This window comes from Rutilus rutilus (assembly GCF_951802725.1).
Source record: "Rutilus rutilus genome assembly, chromosome: 24".
NCBI classification, from domain to species: Eukaryota; Metazoa; Chordata; class Actinopteri; order Cypriniformes; family Leuciscidae; genus Rutilus; species Rutilus rutilus.
The window spans coordinates 3,627,573-3,650,110 of NC_140228.1; the positions used below are offsets into that span (position 1 = coordinate 3,627,573).

General features: G+C 38.7%; 1 protein-coding gene across 1 annotated transcript in view; it reads left to right on the forward strand.

Moving 5' to 3' along the window:
* The window catches only part of LOC311284430 (uncharacterized protein), a gene marked incomplete at both ends in the record, with an annotated part of 38,838 nt that extends 17,099 nt beyond the window's left edge, over window positions 1–21,739 (forward strand). The window contains 3 exons of the mRNA XM_084399462.1: window positions 18,868–19,808; window positions 20,492–20,689; window positions 20,798–21,739. Of these exons, the coding sequence (XP_084255588.1) occupies window positions 18,868–19,808; window positions 20,492–20,689; window positions 20,798–21,739 (2,081 nt within the window). The remainder of the gene's footprint in view (window positions 1–18,867; window positions 19,809–20,491; window positions 20,690–20,797) is intronic.
* Between the last annotated feature and the right edge of the window lie 799 nt (window positions 21,740–22,538).

Below are 22,538 nucleotides of genomic sequence, written 5' to 3' on the forward strand. Positions count from 1 at the left end.
TATAGCAGTTAGACTGTAAAAGCAACAAACAGACACAATAATGTTATTTATCAAAAATTATGTTCACATGTAAGAGTCAGTTTAGAGACTCAGGGCCCTATCTTGCACCCAGCGCAATTGACTTTGTACACCGACGCATGTATCATTCCTATTTAGCACCCGTGCAAAGCGGACTTTTCCCTCCACAGACGCACGTCGGTAAGTTAGGAAATACACTTGCGCTCCCCAGGGCGGTTCAGCGCAAAGAGGAGGCGTGTTCCGGCGCAAACGTTCCTTCATGCTATTTTGCAGGTTTAGAAAACAATTGCGCCACTAACCAGGAAAAAATAGTTTAAAGTCAGTGGCGCATGTGCACATAACACATGTTATTCATATGCTATTTTAAGGGCGCATGCTTGGCCATAATCAATGTAGCGTGTGCACAACACGCACACACTTTGATTCTCTCATCTACACACAGACGCAGCAGTTATCATTTTTGCAAATCATAGCCTACATTATTACGATAGATAGATAGATAGATAGATAGATAGATAGATAGATAGATAGACAGTTTATTATAAAAGCATACATCTAGCTTACACATTTACCCAAATTATCATACGCCTGTTTAACCGAAGTTAATTTGGGTGTGTTTCTCCATCCCCAACGTCCCTGACGAGAACGTCGGTCTCCTCGGCTGTGAACCGCTCCTGGCAAATCAGCCGTTATAATAGCCATCCGCCATGGAACAAGCACGCCTGCTCTTAAAGGGAATGCGAGATGTCGCTCTGATTGGTTTATTTCACGTTACGCCCAAACCACACCTATGAATAATGAAGCTACTTCAGACCAACCCATTTTAGATTTGCGTCTGGCGCAAGAGTCATTTATCCCGCCGGTATAATAGCAACAGCGCCGAGACCCGCCCACAAAGTTACTTGCATTTTGCGCTTGATACTTGCGTTTCAGATCGTTAAAATAGGGCCCTGATTGTATAATTGTATTATTAAGCTCTGCCATCCAGAGGCCAATATGAGAAAATGTTGAGTCCCGGAATCTTTCAGGTAAAAGAAACTGTCTGGATTCTTCTGTTCATCGTTTATGACATTTTTGGGGCTCACATGTTTATTGCTTTATTAAAATATTGTTCTCTTTGAAATGGTGATAAAAAGTTGTCTTATGAATGAAAACCTGCAGACTGAGAGAATATGAAATGCTTTCACTTATTATGACCGCCGCTAGCATAGCTAGCGAAAGCGGTCATATAGGGATTGTCAATGTTTTTTTTTTTTTTTTTTTTTTTCATCTACTGAATTTTTCGTCAACGATACCAGGGACACCGAAACACCAGGGAACATGAAATTTGGTGGGCATGTAGCCCCACTAGACTTTTACGGAAAAATTTCGTTTGGCCACCCCCCCCCCCCCCCCCGCGCTGGGCCCCTCCAAACCCAAAAAATGCAGTTTTTCCTAAATAACTACCTGAACCGTGGCAATTTGTATGGTATGTTGGTCTTAAGGGCCCACATCAACCTAGCCCATAATCACTCATTAGTGATTTGCGCCCCTTCCCATAAAAAATGAAAATGCAATATTATTCTGCTTTAATCGCCCCTATCTTCAGTTGAGATGTTCAGAACTGCACCATATTTCATGTGTATGATTAACTTGACATCCTCTGGGGGTATGCTAAGTTTCGTAGAATTTCATCCATGGGAGGGTATAAAATAAATTCATTTATGTGCACATTTAGTGACTGTACACTCATCGGCCTGTAGATGGTGCTGTTGAGCGAAGGGTTGCTGGTTTAGGATGATACTGTCACACACACACATGCAGGAATACAAACAAACGCAAGCATGCACACACACTGACATCCACACGCACAGACACACACACACAAACACACACGCGCACACACATGTACGCACGCATACATACACGCACAGACACACACACACACACACAGACACACACATACACAAACACACACACATACACACACACACAGACAGACATGCACATACTACTACTTTTTTTAGGTATCAGCCATATACCCGATTTACCAATACCCAATGTGTTATGCTTGGGCAGTATACTAATGAGGTGGGTGGGACATGTTTCATGCCATGTTAGATCACATCCTGAGAGTCTACGCTTTCAGAAAATATATAGTTTATATTATTATTTATTTGTTCTTCCCTTTTATTATACAACAGTTTCAACATTATGCATGTGACAGTTAGACTTATATTGGTAGATACAATACCTTAAACATAGATAAAATTAGTATCAGTGAATTAATTTACATAACTTTTAATGTAACCTCTGTCCTCTGATTCTTGCAAAATCCTCACATTTCATATAATATTTTACATCCTATGAATACATTTTAGCAGCGTTATGGACATAACATGAAATACACATACTTTACAAGTGTCCTACAAACTCTGTAAATTATTAAACAAACTACCAATGTAGCATGAAAAAGACTTGCTTGAACACAATAAGTGTGTTTTTGAAACTCATTTTTATAATACATTATGTAGGGAAAACCACTGTTAGGAATGTGACATTTTCACATTACGGATGTTAAGTGTCTAAACTAATGACTTTTGATATAAAACTTAAATAGTAATAGCAAATAATTACAAAACTCTAAATTATCCATGATCCACAGGAATACTCCAGACAGTCTTTTAAAATATACAACTTATATACATAAACACGCAATACAGCCAAATTGCTCCACGTCATTTATTTTTGTGGAAAGCCAGTGCAGGCCTGAGCGGCGGTCATATTTTGTACCGCCATGCGGTACATCTAGTCTTGCTTATATCAATAAATCAGTTTGTCGCAGCATTTTATCTGAGTTTGGCCTAATTCAACAGTAAAATACTACAGTTAATCAATATCAAATTTTTTTGCAAAGACATTTTAACTAATTTCTCAAAACACATTTCTTAAAAGTAGAGATTGACAAATGACTCACAGCCCCAACAAAAGACTCTAATAAAATAACATATTTTACACACTGGGAGGTTCATTAAAAACAATATCATACTACAGTGAATGATATTTTTCAAAGCAACACAATTCTACTGTAGTTAACATGAATTATAGTGTATGTATTATAAAGATAACAAATTGCAAACTTCCTGAATGTATAGACGGTTTCAACGGCAACAACATAAACAAATTACTGCGCATACATGCTTTGTGGCCCAAACTTCCTCTTTGCTCTTCTTTCCACATTCTGCGCTTGCTTTTCCAAATGTTGCAGTTTGAGTTTAATGTAAATTAGAATCAGAATCAAGTATTCCACAAAGCCGTGTAATAAATTTGCCTAAGGTAGCATAATAATATACATTTTAATATTATAGCGACAGGTGGATTGCTGCTGCTGTCACTACTAGCCGTTTGTCTGCAGTCTGTTAGCCTTCACGTCACCTCAGCTAATCCGCCTTTTGGCCTTTTTCGGTTATCCGGGACCGGGAGTGATGCACTGCCAAGATGGCGACGGCCGGCTCCGCCCAATTTAGGCTTCAAAAATGCTCTTTAGAAACCTACAGCAGGGCACAAACTAACGCGGGGCTAGTTGTAACACTCGTTTTAAATACTTCCACACATGCTAGCATGACAAAACTTAGTGTATTTACTAGTTGCCATATCAACACTATATAGAGAGAAAACAAAATGCGCCAAAATTCAGAAATCTTTGGAAGATATCACTGAAACCATAAGTAAATTTCTTACTTGTGTTAAATTTTCATCTATTTTTTTGTTTATTTAAAATTAAACAAATATGTTATTAATTTAATCTCCAATCTGTTATTTAACAGCTGAGATAGTTCTTTAATGCTGAGGAGCGAATATATGCAACAAACCCTCCGTTTTTTTTTATTATTTTATGTTACGTCAAATGATGTCAATGTGGTATCCAAGTGATGTTTTTAATATTAATGGTGTTGATTAATAATACAATTTTCTTTAACAATTGCAAGTTCAGTATAATTCACTTTGAATAGTAATGTGAGACAAAACAGGGGAATCAAAGACGGCAGGCAGAAATGAAGGATCCAAATGCAGGGAGATTTTAGTGAAAATAAACAATCATAACATAAATCAGGAAAAAAGTAACACGAGGCGTCGAAGCTTGTGTCGACAAAAAATGGGCGTGCCAGATGAAGCCGCGATTCAAGGCTTGTGTTGTTAATGTGAAAATCACGTGACTAATGACAAACGAGGCCTTGGTTTGTGTGGATACGTCATCGGTTCGGTCTGAGTGTCGCTTTTGGAAAAAGGCAGTTCGAAACTCGCGCCACCTTGTGGGTGTTGTCAGGAGTAGAAGAAGCAGTAGTAGTAGTGTCAGAGAGTCAGAGAGTTAGATAACTATCATTGTCGTTATTGTGTCATATATGTGTTAGGGCTGTATATTATTACATTATCAGGTTAGAATAGTTATAGTATATTGTTATTATTAATTATAGTAGCTATATTATAGTCTTGTTATATTAATTAGATAAGATTATTTGGATTGCTTTGGATTTTTGGATCTGGACTAGACTGTTTTTTGATTTGGATTGCCCTTTTGGATTTGTTTGCTTTTTGTGACCTCTTCCTTTTTCCTGGTAATGGACCAGCAAGAAAGAGGAAATCCTCCCCTGTCTGGGCTCAACAGAAGCATTAGTATCCTCATTTATACCAGCTGGGACTGGCATTTTTATGTTCCCCTGCATCCTCTGTTCCTTGAGAAAGGATCTTTTCCAAGGCTGGAGAGATTTTGTCCAAGAAAAGGAATCGTCTAAACCCCAACACACTTGAAATAATTCTGTTTCTCAATAAAAATCTATTGTAATCCTTCCTTCACCCACCACAAACTGCAGTGTTGCAGGTTGCTCCTCTATATCCCCTGTCCAATAAGCACAACACTGCTCTAAAACTAGTAACAGTTACACTAACAATAACCCCCAGTTGCACAATAATCCCCAGAATTTTTTTTTACCACCCCAGACTATTCTGTTGCAGTTTACTTTATTAAACTCTCTCCACCATAAGCACTGCACTCAACACAGTGTCACTTTTGTTGTTCATACTGTCACTATCCAAACAATTTATGAATAATTAATTAACTGTGCGTGTGACAGTTGTCTATGCACAAGTAAATTCAGACACATCAACTTAAAACATTAACCTGCGCTCTTGACACACTTCCCACATCATTTTTCAAAAGTGTGTTAAACAGTTTAGAAGCAGATCTTCTAGAAGTGGTAAATGCCTCACTTCTCTCTGGGAGTTTTCCAAACTCCCTGAAAACTGCAGTTGTCAAGCCCCTCCTGAAAAAGAACAATCTGGATAAGACCATATTAAGCAACTATAGGCCGATCTCAAATCTTCCTTTCATAGGCAAGATCATTGAAAAAGTTGTCTTCAATCAGCTGAACAAATTCTTATGCTCGAATGGATACTTTGACAATTTTCAATCTGGTTTCCGACCGCACCACAGCACAGAGACAGCGCTCATAAAGATAATAAACGATATTCGCTTAAATACTGATTCAGGCAAATTATCAGTGCTGGTGCTACTCGACCTCAGTGCTGCATTTGACACTGTCGATCATAACATACTTCTGGACAGGCTGGAAAACTGGGTTGGGCTTTCTGGGATAGTCCTAAAATGGTTCAGGTCATACTTAGATGGGAGAGGTTATTATGTGAGTATAGGAGACCATAAGTCTGAGTGGACATCCATGACATGCGGAGTCCCTCAAGGCTCAATTCTTGCGCCACTCCTGTTCAACCTGTATATGCTCCCAATGAGCCAAATAATGAGAAAGAACCAAATCTCTTACCACAGCTATGCAGACGACACACAGATCTACTTAGCCCTATCGCCTAACGATTACAGCCCCATTGACTCCCTGTGTCAATGCATCGATGAAGTCAACAGTTGGATGGGTCAAAACTTTCTTCAGTTAAACAAAGACAAAACTGAAGTCATTGCGTTTGGAAACAAAGATGAAGTTCTCAAGGTGAACGCATACCTTCACTCTAGGGGTCAAACAACTAAACATCAAGTCAGGAATCTTGGTGTGACACTAGAGTCAGACCTTAGTTTCATAGTCATGTCAAAGCAATAACTAAATCAGCATACTATCATCTGAAAAATATTGCAAGAATTAGATGCTTTGTTTCCAGACAAGACTTAGAGAAACTTGTGCATGCTTTCATCACCAGCAGGGTGGATTACTGTAATGGACTCCTCACTGGCCTTCCCAAAAAGACCATAAGACAGTTGCAGCTCATACAGAACGCTGCCGCCAGGATTCTGAGCAGAACCAGAAAATATGAACATATCACACCAGTCCTCAGGTCTTTACACTGGCTCCCAGTTAAATTTAGGATTGATTTTAAAGTATTATTACTGGTATATAAATCATTCAATGGCCTAGGACCTCAATATATTGCAGATATGCTCACTGAATATAAATCCAACAGATCACTCAGATCATTAGGATCATATCAGCTAGAAATACCAAGGGTTCACTCTAAACATGGTGAGTCCGCTTTTAGCTATTATGCCAGCCGCAGCTGGAACCAGCTTCCAGAGGAGATCAGACGTGTTCCTACAGTAGTCACTTTCAAATCCAGACTCAAAACACATCTGTTTAGCTGTGCATTTAATGAATGAGCACTGTGCCAATGCTCGTCCGACTGTTTGTACTGTACTGTATTTTATTTTTAATTTTCTAAACTGTTTTAATTATTCTTATTTATTTTTATTATTTTTATTTCTTTATGTAAAGCACTTTGAATTGCCATTGTGTATGAAATGTGCTATATAAATAAACTTGCCTTGCCTTGCCTTGCCTTCGAGTAATGAACCATTTTCGACACAATTGTATCAGAAAGCAATAATGCTTCGAAACGCTTCATTTGGCCATCACCACAGAGAACCACAGAGAACCACAGAGAACCACAGAGAACTGCATGACATCAAACAACAACAACAGAAAACCAGAGAATACGAGGGCTATTTAAATAGAGGGGTAAATGAGGGAAACTGACACACCTGGAGCAGAATAATGAAAATGGAAAAAACTACAAAACTACAACCTGGCCACAGGAAACAGGAAACAGGAAACAGGACACAGGGCATAGGAAAGAACACAGAAACTAGACAGAGAATCTTCAACATAAAAGTCACACCGAGTGCAAGAAACTGAAGCAGATCTGACAGTATAGTTGTATTACATTGGAATAAAATGCATTTAAATGATTTTTATTAAAACAAAAAGTTTTGTTTGAGGAAAACAAAAAGAAAATACATTATCAAAAGAAATTTGAAAAGGCAACATTAAATGTATGTAGGCTATATTTGATGAGTTACCCTTGCAGAATCTGCAAAATATTAATAATTTAAATAATTTTGTCTTCATTTACTACTCCTATTTTAAAATAAGCTATTGCACACAACACGTTTATATAGTCCACAAGAAAAATAATAATAAACAAATGTACTCAAAAGGCCCAGTTCACAAGTTTACCTATTGATTCTTAATACTGTGTGCTGTTACCTGGATGATCAAATATTATATTTCACAAGAAAATTACAGAAAAACAAACAAAAACAATAAAAAAAAAAAAAAGAATTTTATAATTAGAATCTGTTTAGAATTTCTGTTCTTATTGGCTGCAGGTGAAAATACTCACTAGGACATTTTATATATTTGGCCTTTTTGATCATAATATGGTTAAGATTTATTTATTATTTTACCACAAATATTCATGGTTCATCAGCAAAAAATAAATAAAAAAACCTTAAAAATTGCAGGGTTGCAAATTGTGTTTGCGTTGTCTAACATCTTTACTAAATTCTGCACATGGATTTTTATTCATTAGACAATACAAATAGCATACTTAAAAAAAACGTAACAAATTGTCAAATCAAATGAAATGGGAATTTTATCCATTTTATCCATTTAATCAAATTATGGCCTAACATTTCAACTGTTAGTTATTACAGTTTTAATGCGAATTATGAATAGTTTGAAAAACAATTACTAGCACGAAAAATTTTCATAAAGACATGAATGTGTCATATTCTGTGTACTTTGGCCTCACAGCTGAGATTTACATTTTTTCAAACTGTGTTAAATTATGTTTTATTTTTTAATATTATAGGGGGGGTGAAAGACTTTTGCAAAATGGACAAAATCATCAAGAAAAGCATCTTAATTGAAAAGGGGAATCCTGTTCGATATTGTCTGGAAACAAGGACGGACAATTTGGATCAATCTAGAAAACTGAACTTTGGAGAGAGAGACAAAAACAAACCCCACAACACCATTCTGATGGTGGGAGAAATCCTCCGATACAATGTGATCCAAGATTGTCCCCAGATATGGCTATCAGTGCTCCTTTCAGACTGCTACCATCATTGGTTTCAAAGCCCAGCTCTTCTATATCTTTCAAATCAGCTACAACAGGGGAGAACATTTTTCTGTTGCCCAAAGAAACGAAAGTCTTCCTCCCTGCAAAGCAGTACCAACTGCATTTGATCAGTACATTAACGATTGTGGGGTAATATTTCACCAAGAGTCAGGTACACAGCCAATATCTTGTGTTTCTTTTTATCAGATCCAAGAGGATTGGCAACCTCAAATGAATCCTGATACAGAATTATTGACAAAGATAAGGGGGATTCATTTAACAACGTATTGTTTTTGGTGTTTTTTCCATCCAGCACATCTGTCAAAACATCTGTCTGAGAATTTGACATCTGCTTCATCTTTGTCTGTCTGTACTGGTCTTTCACTACTGATTGACTGAGAAGAGAATTCAGTGTCTCCTTGATTGGTACATACTGAAAGAAACGTTCCCTGCCAGCTTCATCGGCACCTAGATAGACCTTAGTCGGCTCAACGTAGTTGAAAGACTTCTTGAAAAATCTTTTTGTTTGGTTAGATTTCATGGGTCCTTCATGGCACTCTTTAAAGAGATCTTCCTTTGACACATTCTCAAGTGTCTGACTAATTTCACTGTCCTGCAGGTTCAACATAGTTAACTTCTCATGAACCTTTGAGAGTAAATACTTCATGCCTGAGTTGTGCGTCTCTTGAAATTCCTCTATGATTGTTTGAATAGTGGTAGCAGGAAGGAGCATTTTAGCTTGCATTTTAAGATAAAAGAGAGCTAAGTTGTTAAAAACTGACTTTGGCCAGGCACAGCATCCTGCTCTGCATCTTGCACACTAAGCACAGCTTCAGGGGACATTTCTTCAGGCAATGTGGACTGCTGGTTTTGCTGGCTGTCAGGTGCAGTATGACTACTAGTTTCTTGGTATGAACATTTATGGGTTCTAATCAAATGAGAGGAAAAGGATGACCAAACCGGAAAATATTTGGTACAACCTGTAAAAGGACAGGCCACCTTTTTACCATTTATTATATGGCATTTTAAGTGTGCACACAGACTTGAAAAAACAGTGCCCTGGAATTTGCAATCCTCAATCTGGCATGTCAATATAACATTCTGGGGTTGAAATCTGTTTTTAGTCGGCACCAGTCTTGCCTTGCCATGGTGTCGATACATATGTGACTTAAAAGATTGAAAATTCTTAAAAGTGCAAGGGCACTGAAGGATCCACATTTAAGAATATGTTTAAGATCTGCTGATCCTACATGCTTTATAATATCATAATATAATATCAGTAAGCTCAATGTACAGCTGTGGTTTTATCTCTGTGATCATGTGAAGGTATGGGTGATACCGTCAGACTGATGGGATTAGCACACGAATGATTCACTGAGAATCTCACCTTTTGTTCTGCAAAGGGCTTTCGTACCCAAATGGCTCTTGGAGCCTTATGCTGGCTGAGTGGATCATTTGAATGATAGTGTTATGCTGATTGGTTCTGTCTCTCTTGAGCAAGTCGGATAACCTGCCAAACTGGTTTTGACTTGATTGAATCAAACACCTATGCTTTGTCTTGATTTGTCTCCACCTTCAAAAGCCCCTCCTCTTAAAATGCCTATAAGACACCATGTAAATTTATATACTTTAGACTGATTTGGGAAGAACTGCAGCCGCGTCAACGCAAAGTCCTCAATAAAGAATAACTTTGTTTGAACGTGATCCCCAACGTCTCCTGGTCTCTTGCTTCGACGAAGAAAAAGGTTTTCAACAATTTGGTGCCGTGACCCGGATGGAGAAGAAGGAAACTCAAAGAACTGAATCTTAAAACTTCAAGCTTCCTCCAGATTGAAAACTTCAAGCTCAAAGATCTCAACAAAGCTGACTGAGTTCCAGACGAATGTTTTCTGTACAACCAAAGACTCGGTGAGTTTTCACTCCATTCAAAGAACCAATGCAGACCAGTACAAATGTTTTCCTCTGCACCGTTCAGAGAAGTAGTTAACAAACAGCTGTAGAGTTTGGTTAACTAAAGATAAGCCTCTAAAAAGCTTTCTTTTAGAGATGAAATTGATCCTCTGTTGTTGGCAGGGAAGATTAACAGTTACATGTTAATATTGTTTGTACCTTTGTAAGCTAGAGAAGATTTAGCCTCATGTGCTAATAAGATTGTACCCTCTGTTTTGCAAGACAGTAGAGAGAAGTTTTTTTAGTGTTTGTTTGTGGTAACAGAAATTCACAAAATGTTTAGGAAAAGTACTAGACAGATTACACCTTTTTGGACAGATAGTGAATTCAAGTCTTTGTTATCAGAGCACATGGACTCCATCGTGACTGAGCCAGTCAGATTGAATTTAACAAAGAAATTTGGCATTGATCCAGAGAAAGTGTGGTCAATTGAAGATTGCAAGAAAGTGTTGAGTGCATGTATCAGGAAGAAAAACCTGAAAGGCATCGTCTGTTGTCACCGAGAATTTAGCTTATCCATTGCACAAGAACAAGCTCGTTGTATTGCTACTTTAAACGATCAGAACAAACAATTGCAGACTCACATGTCCTGTCTCAAGACAAAGGTGGGCCATAACAAAGCCTCAACCAAATGTGATTTAGAAGACCAACAGTCAGATGAAAGCTATCCTGATTTACAGTCTTTTGATAGTATAGAGGACAATGTCAATACAGATGTAAATGCAGTTGAAGTGTGCGTAGCTAGACAAAAGCCTCAGGGAAAAGGTGTTGATACAGTTCCATTTGCAACCCCCATATTGCAGCCACAAGCAATCAAAACATCTTTAGGTCCTAAAGAGATTGAGAGAATTGCTGAAAGTTTGCCATCAGTGCAAAGAAATTTTTCTGAGTTTAGAAGAGCATTGATCAGCAAAATGCGGCTCTATGATATGACTCTAGCTGAAGTCACCCAGCTAATATCACAGATCTTGACTGAGTCAGAATTCAATGATTTTGAAAGTGCTGTAAATAATTCTGAACTGCAACAGGCCAGTAAAGATGAATTGAGAGAGGAAGTTCTGAAAGTGTTAAAGGACATTGTTGGACCGAAAGTGGACTGGTCGAAAATTACCAATTGTGTACAAGAGAAAGAAGAAACTGTTTGTGAATACACAGAACGATTCTGTCAGGTAGCTGTAACGTACAGTGGAATAGTGGATGATTCCGAAAGTGTGTTAGCTGACAAAGGAGCTCTAATCCGAATTTGGGCAGATGGTCTTGTAGCTGAGTACAGAACAGCCTTGCCATTCCTAGATATTACGTGGGCTAAAAGAACTCTCAGAAGTAACCTAGAAAGTTTAGCTATTTGGGAAAGAAATTCTGATGTCAAAGAGAGAGTAAGAATTGCAGCAGCATCCATTAAGGTCAACTCAGAGAAGCCAAAGAAACGCAAAAGTCCTAGAGAAGCCAGTTGTTCTTACTGTGGCAAGCACGGACATTTTGGAAAAGAATGTAGAAAAAACAAAAATAACTTAAGGCAAGTTAACAATGTTATGCAGCTCTTACTACATTTGTTTGCTACTTTGAAGCAACCCCTCCCCTCGTCATTGGACTCGTGGGTAAGCTTTTTGAGGTGTTAACAATTTGGGCTGTGATTGCTTAATCTCCCCAGTAACTTACAACAAAGATGAAAGACTTATTTTTGTTTAATAGAACAAAAGGAAAGTGACTGTCACAGTCTTTGTTTGGGGGACATTCAGAAAACTCACAGCCTTAAAATGTTATACCACAGAATATTGCAGTTAGACAACCATCCTCTGTTAATGATGTTTATTAGGACTGATGTTTCACTGGAGAATGGAAATGTGCCAATTTTTCCTCACACACTGTACAGTGTGCACACAACAGGGACAGAATAGGACACACAGACCAGGGCGGAGCCCATGGAAGAACCGATGTGCAACAGGCCTCGGGGGTCAGCCATGTGGTGAAGATTTCCTCATCCCCCCTCTTATCCCCACCTCACTGGTCCATAGGTGTCAAATCAATTAAGAAATAGGGAAAGAATGAAACAACCGCAGCAGACGCTACAACCCTAGTGTTTAAACAAATACTGCTACAACCCTAGTGTTTGGACAAATACTGCTCTGTCGTCTTTTGTTTTCTTTCTTCCTCTGTGCAGATAAACACTTGATGGCTGTTCCAAAAATCCATATGCAACGACGTCTCACCTGCATATGAAGCCACAACCTCAAGAAGACAACTACACCCACTGCGGAACGAGCCAATCACAAAAGAAAAAGAAGAAAAAAAAAATACACAACGCAGAGATAAAGAACCTTCAGTCATCCATCGATATGATCAAGACTACAAGCCTGCACCATTATCTGAGTGCTGCACCTGGTTAATATGACTGAAGATAACTTTTCATGGTTCGGAAACCTGTTAGTATCAAGTGTGTCAACCAACAAATGACTCACGTCCAGCACACCCGTAAGATTTCACGGACCCTAAGTGCATGTTTGTTTCTGTGTCAACATGCAATTACAGATGAACAACACAGAGCAAGTTATATGTGCCTGTAACTTACACCAGTTACAAGAATGAACTTTATGTGTCTAAATTTGTATTTTTGTGAGAGTTTTTAAGAACTCTCAAACGGGGGACTGAAGGATCCAAATTTAAGAATATGTTTAAGATCTGCTGATCCTACATGCTTTATAATATCATAATATAATATCAGTAAGCTCAATGTACAGCTGTGGTTTTATCTCTGTGATCATGTGAAGGTATGGGTGATATCGTCAGACTGATGGGATTAGCACACGAATGATTCACTGAGAATCTCACCTTTTGTTCTGCAAAGGGCTTTCGTACCCAAATGGCTCTTGGAGCCTTATGCTGGCTGAGTGGATCATTTGAATGATAGTGTTATGCTGATTGGTTCTGTCTCTCTTGAGCAAGTCGGATAACCTGCCAAACTGGTTTTGACTTGATTGAATCAAACACCTATGCTTTGTCTTGATTTGTCTTCACCTTCAAAAGCCCCTCCTCTTAAAATGCCTATAAGACACCATGTAAATTTATATACTATAGACTGATTTGGGAAGAACTGCAGCCGCGTCAATGCAAAGTCCTCAATAAAGAATAACTTTGTTTGAACGTGATCCCCAACGTCTCCTGGTCTCTTGCTTCGACGAAGAAAAAGGTTTTCAACAGCACTAAGGTACCCTACATGCAAAGAGGTACTTAGCCACATTTCTGTGAACTTTTGCATGTATGGTACGCATTTAAGAGAGAGGTTGAGAAACTGCATGACTTGCAGCTGTAGCTGGACATACTTTAAAATTTGGCTGGGACTTTGAGGTGGTGCTGGAACCTGGCGGTGACCAAAACTGAAAAAGACATGACACACAAAAACACGTATGACAAAACCTGTTATCAACAGCACCAATAAAGATGAGCAGACAGTGTAAGAGAGAAATTGTAAAAGAAAATTCTGTAAAAAAAATAAAAAAAATAATAATAATAATACATACAACTAAAAATGATACAAATGTAACCTTTAGATTTTAAAACTTTAAGTTTAAAACATTGTATTACCATGACAAATACTTACAGAAAACTCCTTCCCAGGCTGCAAATAAAATTGTCCCACACTGTAGAGCTGTAAGAAATCAAAATACATATTATTCAGTTAACTGTTAGCTTTCTTGTTGAGGACATATATTTCATCTATTGTATCTGCTTACAATACATCTAGGTTAACCCTTAATCGCTGTTTGGGGTCAAAATGACCCCAATGGACTTTTCCTTCATTTTTTAAAAGTGTTACCTTCATCTCAGGGGCATGAAACTCTGTGACTTTTCCTAAATAATCTATCTAAACATGCACAAAAAAACTGGGCTTGATTTGGTTGTTCTAAAGGTGTGTAAAAAAAAAAAGTACCATTTAAGCTGTTTGGGGTCAAAATGACCCCACATTGAAAATGAATGGGAAAATGAAAAAAATGACTTTTTAAAATTTTGTTTGTCAAAAAAATAAAAGTAAGTCCATTATAAATCTGAAATTTTTTACAAATAAACCAAGGTCTGGTCCTAGAGCATAAATAAAAAGTAGAACGAACTTTCTATCTCATACACACACACACACTCACACACACACACAAACACACACATGTATGTGACTGAAACAGAGAGCATTTTTACAGAAATTGGCAAATAAAATAAACAAAACTGGCATAAATCTAAAAAATTTTACATTTAAATAAAGGTCTGGTCCTAGAGCATAAACCCAAAGTGGAACGAACTTTCTAACTCATGCACACACACACAAACACACACAAACACACACGTATGTCACTGCAACAGAGAGCATTTTTATAGAAATTGGCAAATAAAATCAACTAAACTGGCATAAATCTGAAAAATGTCACATATGCAACATGGAACAAGCTTGCCCCCCCACCCCCACCCCCACCCCCTCACACCCACACCACACACACACACACACACACACACACACACACACACACACACACACACACACACACACACACACACATTACAGTCATGTCATAGTGGTGACTTGTAATGTTACTGCAAATGTATGTATAATAATTTGCAAAAGCAAGATAATTCAAAATATATCAGAAAACAACAACAAATTATAACTCTGACAAAACTACATATTTTTTATGTATTTCAAAATGTTTAAATAAATATTCACAAAATATATATCATAAAGTTGTGAGGAGAAGTTTAAGTATCAAGAAAAATGAAGTGAAAATGAATGAGTCTCTATGGCCCTCTATTGGATATATGTGGTCATTGCAATTTCTTTCTTTAATTATAATTTCTAAAGTTTTTCCACAAACCAGCAGATGTCAGTATTCTATCCCTAACACATAGAGCAATGTCCAAAAACTATTTAGATTTAATTAAGATCATCATTTAAGTGATTTTTTCTTTAAAAAATCTTTTTTCATGAGCCAATTTATGGCCTAGTTATGTAATTGTGCAGTAAATAGGTAAAAAACTTCAAAATTTCCACAAAAACACAGCATAAATGTATAGTTGAGAAGTAAATAAAAAAAATCATATATAGTTTTCCATTTAAAAAATGTATATTTCCTTATGCAATCGCTCTTTAAAAGTTTGGGGTCAAAATGACCCCAAACATCTTAAGTGTTATCCTTTTTTAACAGCGATTAAGGGTTAATAAAAATAAGCTTCACTTTAAGCTTCACTTGACCTCTCTAAATATTCTAACTTGCTTTTTTGGCATGCATTTTACTTGTCTTTGTTGCCTAATAGATCATTATTAACTCTGATAGATTTTTTTGAACAATCTACCTCTTTATTCATATTTTTAATTATTATAATAATCATTATTTGTCATTACAAATCACAATGCTACAGAACTGGGTCTCCCGCCTAAATAGAAATGAAGTAAAAGACTAAACTGGTACCAATAGCCTCTCTAAGCCCAAATCACCCATTTTGCGTTGCAAAGAAAGTGCAATATTTTTAACCCTTGTTTTTACGTGTTTTTGTGTTTAAACGACTTATTCAATTTGGTGCAGTATTTATCATAAAAGTTTGTAAAATCATAAAATCATCAAGTTCGCCATCTGAGAAACGGACTGCAAATATAGCAGCTTGAGCAAAATAACGTTATGTCTATTATAAGTGCTTGTTTTTACCACTGACGGGCTCGGATGTTATGGAAAGGATCCCTACAGATAACAGTTAGACATTTTTGTTATCATAAGATCCTTCAAACCTAACATGTCAAATGCAGTAATTTTATCTTGCAGAACATAACGTTAATTAACCACCTCGATTTGTCCTTCCACCGTTCCAACAATCACCAAGTCTGTTTTGGTCGAAATAAACCGTAAGGTAATGTTAATTCAATGTTCAAAACTCGAGTTAGATTTGAAAACGTCGGGACAAGCAACGGGGTGAAAGAGCAGATCTAACTTACGGTGTTTTTGCAACCGTCGCTGGCTAAACTTCCACTGTCAAACACACTATAGTGTAAAATCCTAAAAGCTTATTATAAAATTCTAAATTAACTTACCAAATTTCCAGATATCCGCAGAGTGAGATCCATCCATCCAGCGAGTGATCTGCCTGCAGTTGTGCTCTGACGTCAGTCGGGCGGCGCGCGCACTCTCTGTTTACAGCAACCCTGTATTATTGCCAGGCGTATTACAGCCAGGTTACAGCTAGGTTACAGCAACACTAAAATTTACTGTAAAATGTTCCCGCTCAAGCAAAATTACCCACAATACAATGCAAATTACGGTACTTTACTGTAATATAGAAATGCAGTATTGTACTGTAGGTTATTGCAGTACTGTGCTGCTAAATCTACAGCGACATTTAACAGTGCAGCTTTATTTTCTCTCTCTCTAATTCCTGCAGTTCCTCTTCCAGCTTCTTGACCAGAGACACACCATCCCTAATCTTACCTTCTTTGTCAGTATATTTTAGAGCTGTAATCGGGCCTTAAAAGTTCGGCCCGAAAAGGCCCGAGCCCGACAGAGTTTGGCCCGAGCCCGACAAGTACATTTTGATTGACAGCTTTTTAAAAGCCCGAACCCGTTTACAGCCCGACTGTCCAAAAGGCCGTCTATCAGCAGTGATAAGAGTGTCGGAGAATAGCGCGGACACGCGCTTCACACCGCAAGCCGGCACACGCACCACTCGGCGGAAAAGGGAGAGAAAGAAAAAAAGAGACTGCGCCGCACGCACACAGCACCTTTGTCTTTCGTAAAAAAAGGAGTAATTTATACATTTTTTAACATCATTTATTCATGACTAACGGAGGCTAGAGGCCACTTGGAAGTTGGAACAAAGAAATAAAATAAGTCCTCCAGAGACCAGCCTCCATTTCACCTCCTCAAGATCCATTTTCACGCTAATCTAAACACATCACCTTGTAGCACCTCTACATATTTATATTTAATTTATGTCAGTGTGTTATGCAAGAATGGAAATTGGATTAAGGTTATCAAGTTGTATCTTGGTTTCTAATACTATGAAGTTCTTGACTCCATTTCCTATAATGCTGTGCTGGACTCTTATATTATTTCCTGTTTTTGTTTCTTCCTGTTTGGTGTTTTCTTCATGAATGGTGATTGCATATGTATATAAGGGGGTAGGAACCAAGGTGTGGTGTGTTGTTTTCCCGGGACTCTTCCAATTGACGGACCTCAAACTTACCAGGTGGATATCCTTGTTTGCAGCATGCCTCGCTGGCAGGATTTATTTGTGTTGTTTTGGAGTGTTTCGTGACATTGGACTTTTTGACGCAATGCAGCACCAAAGACTGGGGTACATTTGTCTGGGACTAATGAAGGTTGTGGTAAGAGTTATGCGACTCATTTGTCAGTGCAAAGACAATGGGAACTATGATGAGTATTGACCAGTTGGACTTTGTTCATGTGTTGGATTAATGATATGTACATTCTGGGTGTTTATATAATACACATCACTTTTGCAATGTGAGATGACTGAACTGTTTGTATTTTATTGATGTGACATCTCTAATATTGAGAGTGTTACAGATTGGTGGCCCGTACGGGGAAGTTGTTTATGTGCAAGTGGTGTGTATATTATTGGGGATAATGGAGAGTGTTAATGAGGAGAAAGTAGAGGGACAAAACAATGAACAAAAGGGTAAAGAGACAGATTTTTCTGCTGAATCTTTTGTATTAAGAAGGAACTCCACCAATGAAATATCTTCTATGTTAAGTTCATTATATGTTACATCTGATAGAGATGAGTCTGATGATGATGATGATGATGATGATGATGATGATGATGATGATGATGATGATGATGATGAGACAAGAAGTGTTGTAAATGTTTTGTCACAAACTGAAATGATGCAAATGAAAACTGAAGTTGGGAATGTGAAAGAACAGATACAAGTTTTAGAAACTAAACTAACTGATGCCATTAATAGCTCTCTAAATAGAGAGACCAGTTTGAGGGAAATTATCGATATCAGTCTCTCCAAATTAGAAGAAAGATATAATCAGGGTTTGGAAAGGTTGGAAAGGGAAGTGGTGAATTGTTTGCTTCGTCGAGATGAGAAATAGGAGAGGAAACTGTTGAAAGTTAAGTTCTGTAGTACCCCTACTTCTCCACGGTTACTTACTAGTAGAACCACGACTCCCCAAGTCCATGTTGAGCCTGTGAGTAATGTGTCTCAGATTAATACACATAGCTTGTCTGGTCTGGCCGGTGCATCCTCCTTCTGTGCAAATCCTCTGATTAGACTAGAGTTTCCTGAATTTGGACTATCCATGGAAATTGCGGATGTATTGCATTTCATAGAACGATGTGAAAGCTACATGGAGATAAGACCTCTTTCATGGCCTGAGTTGCTTGGGACATTGAGTACAGTTTTAAAAAGTTCAGCCTCGAGTTGGTGGAGGGCGGTAAAGTGTACAGTCCATGATTGGAAATTATTTAAAGAAGCTTTCATGCCAGCCTTTCTCCCTGCAGACTATATGAGTGAAGTGGAGGAGAAGCTGAGAGTGATGGTGCAGCAACCTGGACAAAAGCTCAGAGACTTTGCATATGATTATAGAGCTTTGTGTATAAAATGGAAACCTGAGTTGAGTGAGGAAGAGTTGGTTAACAAGATCCTCAATAATGTCAACCCCAAAATAGCAGGTTCCTTGAGGGGCACTGTACATTCGGTTGAGCAGTTAGTGAAGATTGGATCCCTGGTGGAAAAAGATTGTATGAGTATAAAAGATTACTGGCAAAAAGTCAATGACCAAGCTGGAAAAGACAAGATAAATAAAAGAGGCTCTAACAAACCCGTTGCTCCCAGTATGTCAGCAGGTCTATCAGTGATACAGCACCATCACCATCGGAATCAAATTAATCCAGCATCACTTCTGGTGGTCCCTATCATGCTGAGTGGATGGCAGGTTGAGGCTGTGGTGGATACGGGAAGTGCCTTTACCCTAATGCAAGAGAGCCGATGGAAGGAGATTGCAGGTATGCATGATGAAATTCAGAATGTTAAGCAGAACTTTGTGATGGCTGATGGAAAGATGCATCAATCAAAGGGACAAGTTGAGCTGAAGTATGAATGGCACCAAGAAAGAGGGAAGGTGAAGGTGTATATAATGGAAGACTCCCACCTGGTTTTTCCCGTTGTTCTGGGATTGGACTTTTTGACTCCTGTTGGTGCCACCTTTGACTTCTCACAACTCTGCTACAAACTACCCTCTAAAAGAGGTGACTCTAGTTATCCTTTTATCTGTAGTCAACAACCATCTTTTATCCAAGGATCGGGAAATCAAATGATTAGCTCTCATCCACGGAGCAACCTCAGCTTGTATTATCCTATAACTGAGGGACAATCATATTCCTTTTCAAGAACCAGAAAGGATGTGCCGGGAATGGGTGACGGAGATCTGTTCCCTCCTGAGGTACAGCAGCTGATGCAGGAATGGCCGGATGTAACATCAGGAAAGTTGGGAAAAACTTCAGTGGTAAAACATCAAATTCAGACCTCAGACGAAGTTCCAGTAAAATCCAGGGCTTATAGAGTTTCACCATTTAAAAAGAAGATTATTGAGGAAGAAGTAGAAAAGATGTTGAAAGAAAACATTATTGAACCCTCTCTCTCTCCTTGGTCGTCACCCGTTGTCCTGGTAGAGAAAACTGATGGAACATTCCGATTTTGTGTTGACTATCGGAAGGTAAATAGTAAGACCATTTCAGATGCCTATGCCCATGATCCACGAAATTTTGGAGTCCTTGGACGGGGCAACGTGGTTTTCTGCCTTAGACCTGAAGTCAGGATATTGGCAGGTGGAGATGGCAGAGGAGTCTAAGCAGAAAACAGCTTTTGTTACTACAGCAGGTCTATTTCAACTTAAGACCATGCCGTTTGGAGCACGGAACTCATCAGCCACTTTCCAACGGTTGATGCAGACAGTATTGAGTGAGATCGTTGGAAAAAGCTGCTTCGTGTATATTGACGATATCATAATTAACTAATTCCAAGACAAAAGAGCAACATCTAGTCGATTTGAGAGCTGTAATGGAGAAATTGTGTAAAGCAGGATTAAGTCTGAACATGAAGAAGTGTCACTTCTTTCAACGTCAGCTGAAGTTCTTGGGACACATAGTGTCAGACAATGGTGTGGAGGTGGATCCTGACAAAACCCAAGCCATAAGTGAATATCCAGTGCCCGGTGATCTCCTGTCGCTACAAAGGTTTCTAGGACTTGTAGGGTGGTATCACAAGTTTATACCTCATTTTGCGGATGTTGCTGTGCCTTTAAATCGTATGAAGCGGAAGGGAGTGAGATGGAATTGGACGCAATAATGTCAGGACAGTTTTGAGCAATTGAAACGAGCAGTTATAAATCCTCCTGTGCTATCTCAGCCTAACTTGTCACTCCCCTTCCAGGTACATACCGATGCAAGCGACGTGGGGCTAGGTGCTGTCCTTACTCAATGTACTGAAGAAGGTGAGAAGGTGATTGCCTATGCTTCAAGAATGCTAAAGGGTGCTGAAACTAATTATTCAACTTCCGAGAAAGAGTGCTTGGCAGTAGTCTGGGCTGTGGATAAGTGGAGGCATTACTTGGAAGGAGTGGAGTTTGAAGTTTATACAGACCATGCAGCCTTGACTTGGGCCTTTAATTGCCCGAAGACGTCTTCAAGGTTGACAAGGTGGATTCTTCGGCTGCAAGCTTTTAGCTTTAAGGTTTTCTATCGACGGGGTTGCCTCAACCAGGTACCAGATGCTCTTTCAAGAATATATCCGGCCCGCTCTGAAGGTGTGTTACCCTGCATGGTTATAACAAGATCCAAACTCACTACTGACTTGCCACACAATCTGTCTGAGATAGCTAAAGCCCAGGCTAGTGACCCTGACATTCCATCATTGAAGAAATGTAATCAAGATCTGCCTCAGAAACCAGGGAGGATACAAATGGAGGAACATCAAGGCATTCTGTATCGACGAGTACCTCTAAAACAGGATGGGCATAAATTCCAAGTGGTGGTCCCACAAGTCTTGGTGAAGTCGTTCTTGGAGTACTTCCATGACAACCCCTTGGGAGGACATCTAGGCAGATTAAAGACTCTCATGAGGGTCTTGGAGGTGGCCTGGTGGCCTACTGTTCGTAAAGATGTTTGTGAACATGTCAAAACATGTAATGTTTGCCAGAGATACAAGGGGGAATGTTCCAAACCGTCTGGGCTTATGCAGTCAACTGAAGTTAAAGAACCCAGCCATACGCTGGGAATTGATCTAATGGGTCCTCTTCCTTTAAGTAAGAAAAGAAACACGATCCTGCTGGTAATTGTTGACTACTATACAAAATGGGTCAACTTTTTCCATTAAAAGATAGTACAACACCGAAAATATTGAAAATACTAAAGGAAGAGATATTTACCAGGTGGGGGGTGCCTCGATATCTTGTATCTGACAGGGGGCCTCAATTCACTTCAAATCTTTTGGTTGAACTGTGTAAAGATTGGGGAGTGGGGCAGAAATTAACAACCAGCTATCATCCCCAAACAAATTTAACCAAAAGAGTAAATAAGACCTTGAAGACTATGATTGCCTCATTTGTTGGAGATAAGCACTCGAATTGGGATCAGTGGCTTCCAGAGCTAAGATTCGCTATCAACTCAGCACATCATGAGTCGACTGGTGTAACTCCGGCACAACTGATGCTTGGAAGATCTTTGAAAGGTCCGCTTGAAAGACTTTTATATAAATCACCATTTCCGAATGAAGCTGCCTATACATTGCTAGACAGACAAAGAAGATTGGCTGATGAGGTAGCACGTAGAGTGGGATTGCAACGTGCCAGACAAGCCAGATATTACAATGTCCGGCATAAAGATGCACAGTTTAAACCAGGTGATTTGGTCTGGTTCCGTTCTCATCCTATCTCTAGTGCTCCTAACAGGTTTTCAGCCAAGCTTGCGCCTAAATGGGAGGGGCCTGCTAGGGTGGAAAAGAAATTGGGGCCAGTAAACTACAGTATAAAGTGGGGTTCTCCTGAAAAAGCTGACAGTATTAATGTTGTTAATTTGAAAAGGTACTATGGTCCTATTCCTGCTATGTCATAGATTGGGGGAGGGAACTATGTAGCACCTCTACATATTTATATTTAATTTATGTCAGTGTGTTA